This window comes from Cricetulus griseus, chromosome 2, assembly GCF_003668045.3.
Source record: "Cricetulus griseus strain 17A/GY chromosome 2, alternate assembly CriGri-PICRH-1.0, whole genome shotgun sequence".
NCBI lineage: Eukaryota > Metazoa > Chordata > Mammalia > Rodentia > Cricetidae > Cricetulus > Cricetulus griseus.
This window is the reverse complement of record NC_048595.1, coordinates 375,438,879-375,455,255: the sequence shown is the minus strand read 5'-3', so window position 1 is coordinate 375,455,255 and position 16,377 is coordinate 375,438,879. Positions and strand designations below refer to the sequence as shown.

Genomic DNA, 16,377 nt, shown 5'->3' with positions numbered 1-16,377 from the left:
TTCCAGTACCAGCTTCTCTCACAGCTGTGGTATCATGGACCTGTCACTCATCCTATAGGGTCTCCTGTCTGGAAGGGTTCTAACAGCTGCCTTCACCAAGACATATCAATTTTCAGAAAACTCTCTGCACACTTCCTATCTAATGATGGGCATTAAACCTTAGTCGGTGCTGATATGAATCCTCTGTGCTTTTTTAAATGCTCTGCCCTTGGTCTTTGATGACACAGCTCTGTTGTCATTTAAAGTCAACGAAGGTAACTCTTTCTCCATGATTCAAAGTCTTAGGTACTGCACACCTATGTCCTTCACAACTGTCATGTTGAAACTACTTCTGTAATGGGATGGGACCTTTGGGAGCTGATGGGGTCTCAGGAGCAGAACCCTTTTGAGGATATTGGTGTCCATATATTAGATATTCCAGGGAGCTCTCTTGATGTCTCCACTAAGATGGTAGCAGTGAGGAGTCTTGTGAGGAAGAGGTCTGTCAGACATCAAACCTGCTTGTTACTTGACCTTGGCTTTGCCATTGATCAGAACTTCAGGAAACAAAAGTCTGTGGTTTTTATGAACTGCCCCTTCAGTGGTGTTCTATGACAGTAGTCCTCCCAGATTAAGACAATGGTGTAATTTTTATTTTGTCATGTTGTCCTTTTCTTGGTGACTCTGGAGCCTTTTTTTAAGGCAAGTGGTTGGCGTACAAAACACTTTCATCACTCTTTGTCTCAGAATCTTTTGATTACTTCTAAACTTAAACAGCTCATGGGTGCTGGTGGCAATGGTTTGATGTGATTGCACCATTAGTATGAAACTTCTTAATTAACCTCAGTTTTGGGGAGTGGTGTGAGATAGAGGTTCCAGATTTGTGTGTTGTTTTTATGTGTCAGTCATCTTCTCACTTTCAAATGGAATATTCTATCATTTTACATTCATTACTGTTTCCTCTTCCATTTATACAGAGCATTCTGGGGTCAAATAACACTTGTTCCAGTCAAGGTGCCCACTGAGAATCTAGGTAAGAGATAGGCAAATATAGACAGATAGATCTATAGATGGAAATACAGACAGATCTGTGGAGAGAGAGACATGTGTATAGATAGATAGGCAAATCAATAGATAGAAAGATAGATATATAGATAGAAAAGTAGACAGATAATAACATGAATGGTAGACAGACATAGATATAAGACACATCCACATGGGTGGATAGGAAAATGGACACATGTGTACAAACATAGATGGAAGGATGGGTAGATATATGAAGAATTTATAGATACAAAGGTAGGCAAATATATTGATAGACTTTGACATTGTCCATTGATAGATGGACAATGGTGTGAGTGCTGTGTATGTTGACTAAAGTTTCAAATATCCTTGTAGGAGTAGAGGCCACAGCAAATGCTCTGCTCCTCTGGTACTTCCCAGGTGAACTTAGTGAAAAGGAGGAAATCCCCAGGCTTCAGAGAAAGGGGAACTGGGAAGCAGAGGGGCCTGTGGGAGAACTGATGCTAAATAGAGCAGAGGTGGTGGAGAGCACCAGACCATGCATGGCTAGAGAACAAGGGTGTGTGTGTGTGTGTGTGTGTGTGTGTGTGTGTGTGTGTGTGTGTGTGTGTGTGTGTGTGTGTGTGTGTGTGTGTGTGTGTGTGTGTGTGTGTGTGTGTATGTGTGTGTGTGTGTGTGTGTGTGTATGTGTGTGTGTGTGTGTGTGTGTGTGTGTGTGTGTGTGTGTGTGTGTGTGTGTGTGTGTGTGTGTGTGTGTGTGTGTGTGTGTGTGTGTGTGTGTGTATGTGTGTGTGTGTGTGTGTGTGTGTGTGTGTGTGTGTATGTGTGTGTGTGTGTGTGTGTGTGTGTGTGTGTGTGTGTGTGTGTGTGTGTGTATGTGTGTGTGTGTGTGTGTGTGTTTGTGTGTGTGTGTTTGTGTGTGTATGTGTGTGTGTCTGTGTGTGTGTATGTGTGTGTGTGTGTATGTGTGTGTGTGTGTTTGTGTGTGTTTGTGTGTGTGTGTGTGTGTGTAGAGACAAAGTTAAGTTAGTGATCACACCTGAGTCCATCAAAGGTGTTGGTCTCAGCTCCTCTGTGTGGCCAGGTTCACGTTAAGCACTTTGAACTCTGGCACTGCCCCATGGTATTAGGAGGACCAGATGCCTCTGAGGCCATCAGTCCCTTCTTTCCCATGTTCATGCATGAGTCCCTTCTTTCCCATGGTCATGCTTTAGGCCCATATTGCTTAAGGGAAGGGAACAGTCACAATACACCACACATCAGGGTCTCTTGCTTGTCTCTGGCCACTCAGCATCAGCAGTGTTCTGGGCAGCTCTCAGTCTACACATGCTTCTACAGTCTCAGAGGGTGCAGTCCATGAGTAAAGACTCATAAGATCTGTAACACCAGTGTGATCCAATCTCCAGCCAGGCAGCAACACAGAACCCCGGAACAATGAGGACACCACACTGCTTCTAGCTACAGCTCCCCAGGGAAGCCACCTGAAGTCCCAAAATGGATCAGCAGATGGCACTGACTTGGGGGCTGCTCTACATGGCCCTGGTGGCTCCCTGTTGGAGATTTGCGGTGACAGAGGCACAAGGTAAGTCTGAAGGCCCCTTCCTTTTCATCCCTCTTTTTAATTGAGTCAGGCAGGAGCCACATACAACAAATTGCCGGAAACTCTCAGACCACCAGCCTTATTAGCTGCTGTATCCATCTCTGCCCTCCTTTGTCTACTGCATCCACCGTTCCCTCCTTCAGGACTACCCTGGTTCCCTGTCTTCCCTGTTCTCCATCTTCCTGCTCATCCTTGCCTATTCCTGGATTATCTAGCCCATTGGTGTTCCTTTGCACATATTGCTCAGTGTAGTTCCCAAAGCCCCAACCTCCAATGAGCCAGTGTTTTCTCTGCCCCTTTCCCAGACACTCTCCTCCCATGAGAGTTTCAGGGTCCCTTAAACCATTGCTTCAGTGGTCTCTGACCTAAGGCCTCCACTGTCCTCAAGCTCACTCTAGCTCCCTCATGGCAGGCTTTAGAGGTCTCTGAAGCTGGAAGAGTGTCTTCAGTGCACTTTAGACTTCTTCCATGACAATGTGGGAGCCACATTCTCTTGACCACTTCCAGGTTCAGAGGTCAAGGCTCAGTGTATCAGGACCCTGGATGGGGAGATGGCAGCTGAGTCCAGGCCATGAATGTCTGTCCTGCCAAGTGACACCTCTGACAATATGAGAGGTCCCAGCAATGCTCTTAGACAGTGAGGGTGTGTGCAGCACAGGTAACAGTCACAGCTAAGAATCCACTGGAGTCTCATGTTCCTGACAGAAGAGAAGTGGCCCCAACACAGCACATCCAGGTTAAGGCCCTCCAACTATTTGGTCACCTGGTTGATGGCTATCAGCAGGAAGCTGGAGGTGTGGCTGATTAAAAGAGCTGTAGGAACCAGGGCTTCATGGTGCATGCCTTTAATCCCAGCAATCAGAAGACACAAGCAGGAGAATCTCTGGGAGATGCAGGCCAGCCTGCTCTATATAGCAAGTTTATGGCCAGCAGAGTCACACACAGTAAGATGTTGCCTCAAAAAGACAAAACAAAACCACAGAGATAAAACCCAGAGTTGATGGACTGGGGACACCAGGTGGGAAGGTGGTGACTCTCCTGCTCCTCTTCTTCAGAAACTGTCCCTCTGCAGACTCTGCAGTGCTACAATGACTACACTGAACGCATCATCTGCAGCTGGGCTGGCACGGAAGATGCCCAGAGACTCATTAACATGACTCTCTACCGCAAGCTAGAAAAGTGAGTACCACTGAGTCCATTGGTACAGCAGCACAAGGACCTTGCTGCCACCAACAGCTCTCCACCCCCGGCATCACCAAGGATGTGCCACCACTATCCCCAACACCTGCAGTGGCTGCCCCACCAGGCCTCTCCTGCCCTGAGCATCCTGCCCTGTCTCTTGTCAGCTCCTTATCACAGCCCCCCTCTAAGGAACCCACAGTCCCTAATGTCTTTCCAATATTTCTTCAATGACAACACTCTGCCCCCGCTCAGGATTTGGCTGTCTCCAAGGGAACCAAATGACACCTGCTGCTCAGAAATACCCCAAGTCAAATGGCCAAGCCAGGACATTCATCCACCAACTCTTGTCAATCTCCTTCACTTGACTCCCAGCCACCACACTAACTTGGTGTCTCTAATAACTGCTATTCTCTTGGCTCCCCCTTTCTCCTCTGTGCACTGTAGAGTGGGAGGTTTCTAAATGCGACCCTGACCTCCTATCTATATGCAGTCCTTGGAGAACCCACCCCAGGTCATTGACATAGACTCTCGGGTGAGAATGACCATATCTAGTCCAACGCCATGAGCCAAATTCTGCTCTTGCCTCCATCTCCATCCCAGGCTTCATTAACCGGGAGGAAATGGTAGTTGATTAATGACTGAGATGGCTGCTCTAAAATTCCTGCTTCTCTGTGAACACTACTAAGTTTGTCTCCCAGTGAGATGCAGGTCTGATCAACATGGACACCACCACCATCCAGACGATTTACAATCACCAGGGTGGTGCCATGTCCCTGTTCCATCACTCTAAGTCTGTCCACCCTAAGTCTTTCGCTTACTCAGTGAAATCTGACAAATCCTGCACTGAAACAAGTGTCCCTTCCCTCATTCACAGTTCCCTGCATGCTCGCTATTGACAAACACACAATGGAACCTACAATCCTTGTAGCAGGACTTAAGACTGTTTGGCTTGCAGTATGAAATCCAACACTCGGGGACAAGTTGTTAGGGTTAGGGACAGGAGTGACTGACAAGTATACAATCTAAACAAGTTTCCAGGGAAAGAGTAGCCAGACACCACCCTGCATTGGAGTCACAGTGTATGCATTCCGTAGGGAATGGGGAGAAGGTCTTTTTGGTCTCAGGTGGACTTTGAGGCAGTTACCAAGCAGTCATAAGTTTCAGTGTGATCTGGGTTTCAGACACACATGCTGCAATGATATGGTCATTGGGTCATTGGCTGTCCTGTGTGCTGCACATCTAGAAAGATAGTATTAATCTGTAAGGTTGTCGATTCATGCCTGTGTATTGAGTGTGTGTGTGTGTGTGTGTGTGTGTGTGTGTGCGTGCGTGCGTGCGTGCGTGCGTGCGTGCGTGCGTGCGTGTGTGTGTGTGTGTGTGTGTGTGTGTGTTTTGTGTGTGTGCCGTCACAGCCTGTCCTGACCTTGGATAAAGCAAGCAAGTGGTAGGAGCTAATAAAATGTTCACTGGCAGGAACTATGCAGTGTCCTGCAGCCTCAGTGAAGATCTCCTGTGGTCAGAGTGTCCGTCTTCCCACCATTGTGTGCCCAGAAGGTGTTTCATCCCCTACACAAGGTTCAGCATTGCAGATGAAGACTTCTACTCATTCTGGCCAGATCGGGACGTGGGCATCAAGCTCGCGGTTCCATTGGCACAGCATGGTGAGGAGCGGGGGTCCCACCTATACAGAACGTGCAAGAGTGGGTGGGCTACTAGAGATGGCCTAGAGTGACTTTCTCCCAGATTTAGGGATCCTGTCCTGGGGTTCAGATGTGATGTGATGTGAGGCCTCTGCCCCAGGTTCCTCCTGTCCTAGATGTTTCTGCCAACCCCCAAGCCCCAAGTCTCCTCTAGGAGGAGCCAAGCCTGTGACTCCGGTAGGATTTTTCAGGTGACAGAACTCTGGTCCTTGTCTTGTCTCAAGGCTGAACCACTTTACCCTATGGTTGAGGCTAAAAATACACAGGATTCCCAAAGGAACACTGTGGAGCAGGGAGCGGCATGAAAGGTCACATTGCCATGCACTTTCAACACTTCTGATTCAGATCCAGGCTTGTCACTATCTCCCTGAACCCCTGGGGTGTGCAGCGTGTCCACGAGGCCCATTGCTACATCATGGCCTTAGGTGGAGCCAATGATCATCTGTGAGGATTGCTTAGGGACAATGAAGTCCTGTCTCCAGCATTACAGGCAAAGAGGAAGCTCTAAGCCCAAGCATGTGTCAGGCTCTTAGGGGGACACCACGGGTCCTGTTTGTCCTCCAACAATGCTAGGTTGAGAGCTTTTGTCAAATGAATGCCTCTGGTGTCTGAGACAGTCCTTCCTCCTGGCGGCCTCAGAGCTTCACGATGAAGGGTTGGGAGACACACAGGAGCCAGCTACCACATGCAAGGGACAGAAGGCAGAGGGCTCTGGCAATCAGGAAGGGCTTCCCAGGATTCATGGAGGAGTTTTCCTGCTGAGTCCTTCCTTCAAGGCCAGGAAACCACAAGTGCAAAGGCTGACAGGTGGGGGGCGGGCAGGGGTGGAGAGAATGTGACATGCTAGAAACCCGGACACGTTCACTGCCCATAAGAAACATCAAGTGCAAAGAATGGACAATGCCAGGGAGAACATGAGATACAGGCAGCCTCATGTCAAACCTTCACTTAGGGAAGGGGGACAGAAAACTGTAAACTTCCCCAGCAGTGACAAGGCAGGGATGGGAGTTACGATGAGCTGTGGTGAAGTAAGAAGAGGGACATGGGGTTCTGTCTGGGGACAGGAGTCCAAGAGAGTCACCAGGAGAGATGCCACTTCTTCTGGGCAGTGACCAACACCAGGCACCTGAGGTTGGAGAGAGTAGGCAGCAGGAGTGGAGCAGGCGTGGCTGGCTCCCTGCGCCCTCTGCTGGAAGGAAGGCCACAGTGCAATCAGAGCAGGAGGAGGCCCCCTTGAATGGAATTGGAATGTTCAGGCCCTGTCAGGCCGAACTGCTGTCAAATGTGGTACCCAGGTTGTCAGGTTCCATGTGGGATGCTGCAGAGGCAGGGCCCTGAGGTCTTTTTATTGGTCATCAGCTGATGGGGTCAGCACTGCACCTGGGCCCTAGTGGTGCCCAGAAAGCCACAGGTCCCCCAACATGCAACCCTCGAAATCCTTCTGCTCCCTCCTCTGTAGTGCAGCCACCACCTCCCAAGGACATCAACATCAGCCCCTCGGGGGACCACTTCCTGCTGAAGTGGAGTGTGCCCCTTGGGGATGCCTGGGTCCCCTGGCTGTCACAAGAGGACTTACAGTTTGAGGTGTCTTACAAGCGTCTTCAGGACTCCTGGGAGGTAGGACCCTGAACCATCCATGCCAGCCTTGAGGAATGACCTAGAAAGCTCCTCCTTCAGCTCCCCTGTCTCCACAGGATGCACCCAGCCTCCACACCAGCAACTTGTGGGCCACTCTGGAGCCAAAGCTGCTCCTACCCAGCAACACCTATGTGGCCCGTGTGCGAACCCAGCTGTCCCCAGGCTCAACCTTGTCTGGAAAGCCCAGCAGATGGAGCCCTGAGGTGCAGTGGGATTCCCAGCCAGGTAATAGGGCCCATAGGAAGTGCTCCCCTTAGGAGCCCAGACAGTGGAGACTTAGTCTCCACCTGAGGCTGCAGCATCTGCCCTACCTTGTCATCAGCACTTCCCACCATGCCTGTGTCCCCAGTATTCCATGTGGGCCACTCTATCTCACACACTCTTAGCTCTATAGCCCCACGTATGTCCTGTGCATGACAGTGACATCATGACAGCAAGAGCAGAAGCCTAGGCCTTGTGTGTTAGCAAGTGCTGAGCAGTGTGTAGCATCGCCTGTGTCCCTGTGTTCATCCCAACACTCAATATTTAGACATGGTCCCCTCCTCCAATTGGAGCAGATGTACCTGTGTATTCCCTAGCTGGGGACACATGACAGGCAGGCTCAGTGCAGAGGTGGCTGATGTCTACAGCCAGGTTCTGCTGATATAAAGCCCTCTTCTTGTGAGTCACCTAGTGTCCCAACCTAGGGGAAGGTTGAGGGTGGAGTGACTGAGGGCCGATGTGTCCCCACAGGGGACAAGGCTCAGCCTCAGAACCTACAGTGCTTCTTCGATGGCATCCAGTCCCTCACCTGCTCCTGGGAGGTGAGGACCCTGATGACAGCCTCTGTTTCCTTTGGGCTCTTCTACAGATCCAGCCCAGCTTCTCTGTGAGTGTCCCCTCCCCATTGGCCCTTCTTCTTCTGATCCTCAGGGCTGTTGCTCTATGAGGTCTTAGCCTTAACTGACCCTTCCCTGACCCTGCTCTCAGCTCAACTATGCTCTCCAGGGAGAAGGAATGCTCCCCGGTGGTGAAGGAGCTGCAGGATAGCCTCTATACCCGCTACCACTGCAGTCTGACCGTGTCCAACCCCAGTGCACACAGCCAGTACACAGTCTCTGTTCAGCTGCAGAAACAAGGAAAGTTCATCGAGAGCTATAGACACAGTGAGTTTGTCCTGCCTCTGCCCGATTCCAAAGACTGTAGTGGCCTATTGTGTCACCCCCCAAAACACAGGGATCTCTTCAGAGTCTTTGCTGTTTATCACTTTCAAAGATTTTCAGAACAGTGACTCAAAGTGAGAAAATGAGTATTCTGGGATTAGAAATGTGGCTCAATAGGTAAGAGTGATTGATGAAGCAGCAGGGGTACCTGAGTTTGAATCCCTGCACCCACATGAAAATGTGAGTGTGCTCATATGCACCTGGCAAGAGACAGGAAGATCGATGGGACTTTCTGGCTACCAACCTGGGATCAGGTTCAGTAAGAACTCCTGTCTTAAGGGAATATGACACTGAGAATGGTCTGGAGACATCTTTCTATTGCTTCTGGAAGCCTGTTTATAGGCACCCACACCCACATGCAGGCATGTGCAACAGAGAGAGGGAGTGGCAGAGATAGAAAGAGGCAGAGAGATGGGGGAGAGAGAGGATCCAGGGAAGCCACAGCCCACTTGTAACTCACTCTGCTGCAGTCCACACGTCTCACCTCAGAAGTGTGGCACTTGAAACTTGTCCCCCTTCCCTTCCTCTGAGGAAGTCCTCTCAGTGGCACACTTATCCCTCCTTTGGACGACTACCCTGTAACTATCTTTTCCCTCTGAGGTTTCCAGCCTTCTCCTCCAACTAATGTTCTCACTTCTCAAACTCTGCTCTATGCTTTACTTTTGTGCCAGGGAAGCAGTGTGTTCCAGCAGATGGATTTCTTACAGATCCTTGTCACACCTCCTGGCACATGGCCAGGACCCTGAAACATGGGAGGCTTTCCATCCAACCAGTGATGTGTGCCACCTATGGCAGCCAATCTCTTTGTCACCTGAGTTCACATGCAGCATTTTTCTTTGTGTCCTCCCTCTGGAAAAGGGATTCCTCTGATTCAAGAGAGCTCCTCTGTGTATTATAGTCACCCACAATATTTTTGTAAAAGCCCTCTGAAGCCATCAAGTTATGATTCTTTTGTCTGATGGGCAGAGAGAATCTCAGCATGACTGCAAGACTTAATTTAAGTTGCTCATGTCTCTCAGAATGTACAGCAGGTCTACATGAGAAAGCCTGAACACATGGTCATGTCTCAGTTTGGGGTCTGCTGGCCAAGTGGCCTACTTTCAGTTTGGCCACTGTGTGGTGGGCACATACTCATCCAAGTATATATGAAGGACTAACTCAGGCGCTGTGGGTTTATTTGGGGATGTTTTTAGAATAGCAAGAACTTACTAGCCTATCCTGATTTCAGGCAACTCCCAGGGTCACTCAAGCAGAAGAGGGGAGTGACTGACATAGGACAGTGGAGACACAAGCTGTCTACCCCTCAGTCCTTATCTGTAGATGTTCTGGGCCTCAGTTTTCCCATGTGTAAAATGGGGAAGTTAGAGTATACACAGGGGAAGGGAGAGAGCTGTACAAGGGAATTCCCACAAAGTGAGTGCATTATCCAGGGCATGGAACAGTCTGTGCACCTAGGTAGGGAGACACTAGCATTTTTTTCTATTCTCCTGAATACTAGAAGAAGCACCAAACTTTGGGCCACCTCACCATGGAGACTAACCTCAGGCACTCCCCCAGGGACCAGCTAGGGAACCCGTGTCTTGGTAATGCTGGTGTTTGTCTTAGTTACTTTTCTATTATTGTGGCAAGACATCATCACCAAGGAAATTTGTAAAAGAGAATTTACATTGGGATTATGGTTTCAGAGGGTCAGAGTCCATGATGGCAGAGCAGGAGGAGACATCAAAAGGGGCAGGAAGTGGAGCAGCAGCTGCAGAACAGCTATTTTGTTTGTTTGTTTGTTTTGTTGTTTTGTTGGTAGATTTTTTTCAAGACAGGCTTTCTCTGTTTATCTATGGCATTAGCTCTGTAGAACATGGGCATCAAACTAACAGAAATACCCATGCTTCTGAATCCAAAGTGCTAGAATTAAGGGCATGAACCACCAGGCTCACATCTTGAACCACAAGCCAGAGGCAGAGTAAGACTCAAAGACCACCAATGACAGATCTCCTCCAACAAGGCCGTACCTTCTAATCCTTCCCTAAAAGTTCCATCAACTAGGGGCCAAGTGTTCAAACATATTAGCCTATGGGGGCCACTCTCATTCAAACCACCACAAAGTTCTAAAGAGCCAATGTGATGAGTATTGAGGAGAAAGGTCTGGGGGGGAGCTCCTGAGACTAGCTTGGATAATGGGGAACACTCTGCTGGAGGGAGGACCCCAAGATATTTCCTGAAATTATTCTCCCCTCCAGTCCAGATGGACCCTCCAGCTCTCAATGTTACTAAGGATGGAGATAGCTACAACCTGCGTTGGGAAACTAAGAAAATGTCCTCTCCTGATGTCAAGTACCAATTTCAGGTCCAGTACAAGAGGAAATTTGACAGCTGGGAGGTGAGTTCCAGGACCTAGGTTAAGTTATGGACAAGGTGGAAAATAAAGAAAATACACCAATGTGAACCCTTTTTCCAGGAGCCTGACCCCTGTGCCCAAGGACCCACATAGTCAACAGGTGACAGTCCCCTTTCTTGATGAAGAATTCAGGCTCAGAGAAGTTGACATGATAAGGTCCCATGACCAGTGTTGTCCTTAGCTGTGAGGGCAGAGAGAGAGTGAGGCAGCAGAGGTACCTGTGTGGCATATTTCTTTATACTCTGTGAATATATACCATCATGATTTGGTTAATAATAAAGCTGGCCAGTAGCTGGACAGGTAGGGGCTAGGTGGGACTTGCTATATACAAGGAGTGGTGACTTCCCCTAAATACCTGCAATGATGACTGCCCCTACATACCTGGAATGAAGGTTTCCACGATCCCAAGTTCTTGCTGTATACCCTCCCAGAAACTAAATCTCAGTCAATGCTGTAGCTACTGAGGGTCAAGTTACTGCTCAGGGCAGGTCCTGCTTCCCAGGATATTTTCCATATGCAGAGGACTGACACCTAAATGCAGGATGGGGCTCCACAGATCCCAATTAGGGCTATTTTACTAGAACCCTAACTTCAGAGAGGGAACAGTGAAATTGAAGGCTGAGAGTGCATCAAGAGAAGGTCAGTCCTGACAACCCACTCCCCAGGCCCATGGCCTAGGACCAAGAGAAACAGTATGATGCTCTAGGATCAGACAGAATTTAGGCCAAGGTAGCAAACCAGAAAAATTGGAGGTGGGGTAGAGAGAGTCTGGGCTAGAGCCTGGGTGTGGCTATCAGTGCTAGAAGAGTTGGCATCTGGGGCTACTACATGGTTGGTTACAGAAGGCTATGTACTGGGGTCCTGGACTGGACTAGAACTTCAACACATCTGACACTGCAGGCCATCAAGACAGAGGAAGTAGATCATGCAAACATAATGGCCCTGCCTCTGCTGGAGCCATACACCACATACGTGGCTAGGGTGAGAGTCAAGACCCTCCCTAACTTCGATGGGATCTGGAGTGAGTGGAGCAAAGAGTACACCTGGACCACTGAATGGGGTATGTCTCTTGGCCATCACCACACTCCTGGGACAGTCCCATGGGATAGAGCAAGGAGGGTTCTACACCCATTCTACCCTGGTCTCCCTCTCCCTGTGTCTGTCCCTGGGAAATGACAATTGGTATATGACACTGTGCATGGGGACTTCGAAGAGGAGAGGATCTGTCTCACTCTTGGTCCTCCTTTCAGTTGGGGTTTAGATCTTTATTTATAAGCACTTGGTGTATTAGACTTTGTGGCAGCAATCATTGGTCACTCTGAGATTCTCGTTACCATGGCAGCAAAGCTACACTAGCTATACACACACATAAGTGCCTGTGGTTGGGAGGTTGGTGGCATCCATTGGTCCTGCCCATTTCTCTTACCATGAACTTTGCATTCAACCCTCACTTTTCCAAGGTGACTACCTGAACACACACTGTGCAAGGCAAGGTCTAGGGAAGTTAAAGACACCAAAGGAGGCGGGAGGTGGTGGAAACCATTCCTCATGGTAGACAGACCATGGGGAAGGGGGAGTCTCAGGGTGACAGTCAGCCAGGCAGAAGGAAGGCTGGAGAAATGAGATGGGAAGGGGGCCTACAGCCCTAGGTCAGGAAGGCCAGTGTGCTGCCAGAAGGGACCCTCTACTGATGCACTGTCCATCTCCTCTGACCCTCCATGGACCAGGAGGCCATGGACCATGCTGCCTCCTCCAGGGAGTCTCCTCAGTTACCAAGGGCAGGCAGTCGCCTCTGGGTACTTGCTGCTCCTGCTTAGGGCAGAACTTGCACACACTGAGACATGGGTTCAAACCCATCGCTTCTTCCCGGGGTATCCAGCCTTCCTCACAGAGGGCCTGCTCCCTTAGCCTTTATCCTGAGCCTCCCAACTAATGTTCCTTCTCCCTCTCATCGAGCAAGTGATGCCCACATGGGGGATGGTCATCATCCTGGTCCTCCTCATCCTCATCTTGCTCCTGGCCTTCCGCTTTGGCTGTGTCTATGGGTACAGGTAAGTGCAGACTGTGGACAAGGCAAGTGGACACCGGGACCCAGGGTCACAGGGATGGCACAGCCTGGCACACTACCATTCCCACCCTGTCACTCATCCTCTGGCTTCACTTTTCCCTCTACACATGGACACATGACTGGCCAGGCCGGGGAGGTCCCTGGAACCACTCATTCACAGGTCTTCCTGCTGTCTTCCAGGCTGTACAGGAAGTGGAAAGAGAAAATCCCCAACCCCAGCAAGAGCCTCCTGTTCCAGGTAGGAAGCAAGGCCCCACTGCTGGCTCCCTGTCCCATCATGGTCACAATGGTGAAGGATGGGAGACCCAGTAGGTGGGGCTAAAGGGGATGGGTCTCTGGAACTGCTTGGGTAACCTAAGGAGCAGCAGTCCCACAAACTGCCCTGAGCGCAGCCTTGGGCCACAGAGAGAACTGAGCATTCCCTTGCAGAGGAAGGCTCAGGAGGGGCTGCTCCTGGGGGTACAGAGCAGGCTGAGGGCCTCCAGGAGAGGACCTGAATCTAGCACAAGATGTCTCTGAGCTGGTGGGGGAGCCGGCTGCATCAAGGGTGACCTCAGAGGTTCAGGTCCTGAGACAGGGGTGTCCGAGTTGAAGGACAAGGCTGTCAGCTTCTCCTGAGTCAATGACTATGGGCAGACGCCAATGCCATGGGAGAAGAAGCTCTAGGGAACAGAGTGGCCTGATCCCTTCAGGAGCTTGAGATATGAAGGAAGTCAGCCCCTTGGAGGCCTACTGCTTTCTTGGAGTCAGAGGCCTGAGCAAGCCCTACCGTGGGGACATTCATTCTCCCCATGTCTGGAGCTCATGGAAGACACCATAGACACATGCCATCCTCCAATGTCCCCTCCTTCCTGAGGAACATTTGTGCCCCATTCACGGGCACTAATGTGTTTCCCTCCTAGGATGGAGGTAAAGGACTCTGGTCTCCCAGCAGCATGGCAGCCCTTGCCACTAAGAACCTTACTCTCCAGGGGCCACGGAGCAACCATTTTGCTGAGCTACAGGGGTGAGTGGTTGGGTTCTGACCCTCCGGGAGTCTGTGTGAGGATACATGCCCATTGTGTACATCAGTGTAGCCTGTGAGCCTCTGAAGAGATGGTAGGAGATGACACCCACTGAAGCAAGTGGCACTCCAGGTAGACTTGAGGAAGAACTTCCTGATTCCCAGGTTAGGGTGAGACAGATAAGGGACCAGAGACAGCATCCTGAAGTGGGAAACCTCTGCCTGCCAGGCTGCCTTGGTAAGCCACGCCCTGCAGGGGCCTCAAGGGTGGCAGAGAGTGCAAACCTTCAGAAATTCAGAATCAGTGGCCCTGTGGGTGGAAGGATGGAAGGAATGGATGTTACCCAGGCTTGTGTGAGCCCAGCCCTGAAGGCAGTGGGCTTCTAGGAGCAGAAGATGAGGGCCAAACCTAGGATAGGGATGTGAACAGAGCCCTGGGTACATGGTGCTTTGGGCCACTGCACTTGTGCCTATGTCGTTTGCAGGGTCCCATCTCTACCATGCCTTCGTGCTCACTGTGAGGTCTGCAGGGGCTCAGGTCTTCCAGAGAACCCCACCTGCTCTGGGGATACATTTTAAGTATCTAAGTTCCACATCTCTCATCTCTATCTCCATTGTCCCCACAGGATGTCATGTGCACATTTGGGGGACAATGAAGTGTCACCTCTCACCATAGAGGACCCTAAAATTGTCCGAGATCCACCATCCGGGCCTGACACAACTCCAGCTGCCTCATCCGAACTCATGGAGCAGACTTCCAATGCCCAGCGAGTCCCACCAATCCCTCCCGGCAGAGCTGAGATGCAGACACCCAGCTTTGACTTCAATGGTCCCTATCTGGGGCCTCTCCAGACCCACTCCCTGCCTGATCTCCCAGGCCAGCTGGTGCACCCCCAGACGGGTGGGAGCCTGAAGCCAGCACTGCCAGGCTCCCTGGAGTACCTGTGCCTGCCTCCTGGGGGACAAGTGAGGCTGGTCCCCCTGTCCCAGGCCATGGGCCAGGGCCCGGGTGTGGATGCAGAGTGTGAGCCTAGCCTGGGAACCACGGAGAGCCCTTCCATGGAACCGAGGGACAGCCCCTCACTTGAGCTGAGGGTGGAGGAACAAGGGCCAAAGGACAATCTAGTGACTCTGCCCATAAGCTCTGGGGGCCCTGAGGAGCCTGTGGTGGCCTCTGGTTATGTCACTCCTGCAGATCTGGTGCTCACCCTGCCCACAGGGCCCATGCCTCTCTCTCTGCGCTCCTCTCTAGGGTTCCCCTCAGCTCAGAGACCCAGTCTCTGTCTCAGACTGCCTGGGGTCCCTCCTGGAAGCCCAGGTCTTCCAACACCAGAAGTTGATGACTATGTGGAGCTCCCGCCAAACATGAGCCAGCCCCGCCAGTCCCCTCTGGGCAGTCCTGTCCCTCCTGTGCCAAGCAGCCCCACAGTGAGCCTAGGAGAGCAGAGGGAGGAGGTATCCCCAGCGTCCCCACACCCTGAAGGTCTCCTTGTTCTTCAGCAGGTGGGGGACTACTGCTTCCTCCCCGGCCTGGGGCCCGGCTCTCTCTCTCCACATAGCAAACCACCTTCTCCAGGCCTGTGTCCTGAGATTGTGGACCTAGACCAGGATCTGTCTGTCAAGAAGCCTCCTTGCCAGCCCATGCCCCAGGTGCCAGCCATTCAGTTTTTCAAGTCCCTGAAGCATCAGGACTACCTGTCACTGCCCCCTTGGGACAGCAGCCAGCCTGGGAAAGTATGCTGAGGCCACTCCCTCCCAGTCTCACCAGCAGCCCTGCACCTCAGCCTGTGGACCTCAGCCTGACATCTCCTCAGAAGCCCAGATGCTCCCTGGATGAGATGTAGTCTTCCCTGCTCTCAGCCCTGACCTTCAGCAATACCTGCCCCCACTCAGGTTGCCTGGCTTTTGTAGGATCTCACCTCCCTCCCTCTGACTTGTTGCAGTAGGGATGGGACCAGAGAGGCCTCTGAGGATGAGAGCTGCATAGTATGGTCTGTTCAGGGTTTAATGACTGCCATGGCTGCTCGTCCCCCCCCCCTCCCCAGTCACCAATACATGGCACGATTCTGGCTCAGTTCATGGGTGGGAGGCTCAGGTGAATACTTTGGTGGTCAGACTTGGAAAACAGGCTAGCTCATGTCACTCCAAGAATGCCAATGGTCCTCTATGGCTGTCTGGAGCTCCTGGGTAGATCCGAGGGTCCTTTCAAGGGGCCTGGGGGGCCCTCGTTATATAGAGAAGTCACTGATGTGGGCAATGCTGGCTAGTGGCCATAGTTGTGGCCAGGCTGGGGAGGTGAAAAGCGAGAGGGAGGCTGGAAGTCAAGCACTCATGGTGTCAACTGCAGGAAAGCCTGGGTATAAATCCCTGGAAGGACAAGGGCACGGTAACCACACAGGACAGCCCATCCAAAGACGTAGTCTATACTTCAGGACTGCCAAGAATCCCCGGATACACCCCAAGAATGCCCGGATACCTGCAGTTCCCACTGAATTCTACTATGGGCCTGCTGTGGGACTGTGGTACTTGGAAATGACTGTCCTCTTGACAGTCCAGGCACAATGGCATTACATCATTCCATCTCACT

The 16,377-nt window shown here is 51.2% G+C and overlaps 1 protein-coding gene across 2 annotated transcripts; it reads left to right on the top strand.

Moving 5' to 3' along the window:
• Positions 1–2,444: 2,444 nt before the first annotated feature.
• Positions 2,445–15,683, top strand: Csf2rb (colony stimulating factor 2 receptor subunit beta). Of its 2 annotated transcripts, XM_035439181.1 has the most exons (13): positions 2,445–2,584; positions 3,658–3,781; positions 5,258–5,445; positions 6,944–7,101; positions 7,179–7,347; positions 7,855–7,990; positions 8,110–8,267; positions 10,562–10,701; positions 11,620–11,779; positions 12,680–12,770; positions 12,968–13,025; positions 13,690–13,793; positions 14,417–15,683. In XM_035439181.1, exons 1-13 carry the CDS (start codon positions 2,497–2,499, stop codon positions 15,531–15,533), a joined length of 2,691 nt encoding a protein of 896 aa, XP_035295072.1. In that variant the 5' UTR covers positions 2,445–2,496; the 3' UTR covers positions 15,534–15,683. The 2 variants fall into 2 exon arrangements, with proteins under 2 accessions (XP_035295072.1, XP_035295073.1); XM_035439182.1 differs by lacking the exons at positions 6,944–7,101; positions 7,179–7,347.
• The last annotated feature ends 694 nt before the right edge of the window (positions 15,684–16,377 follow it).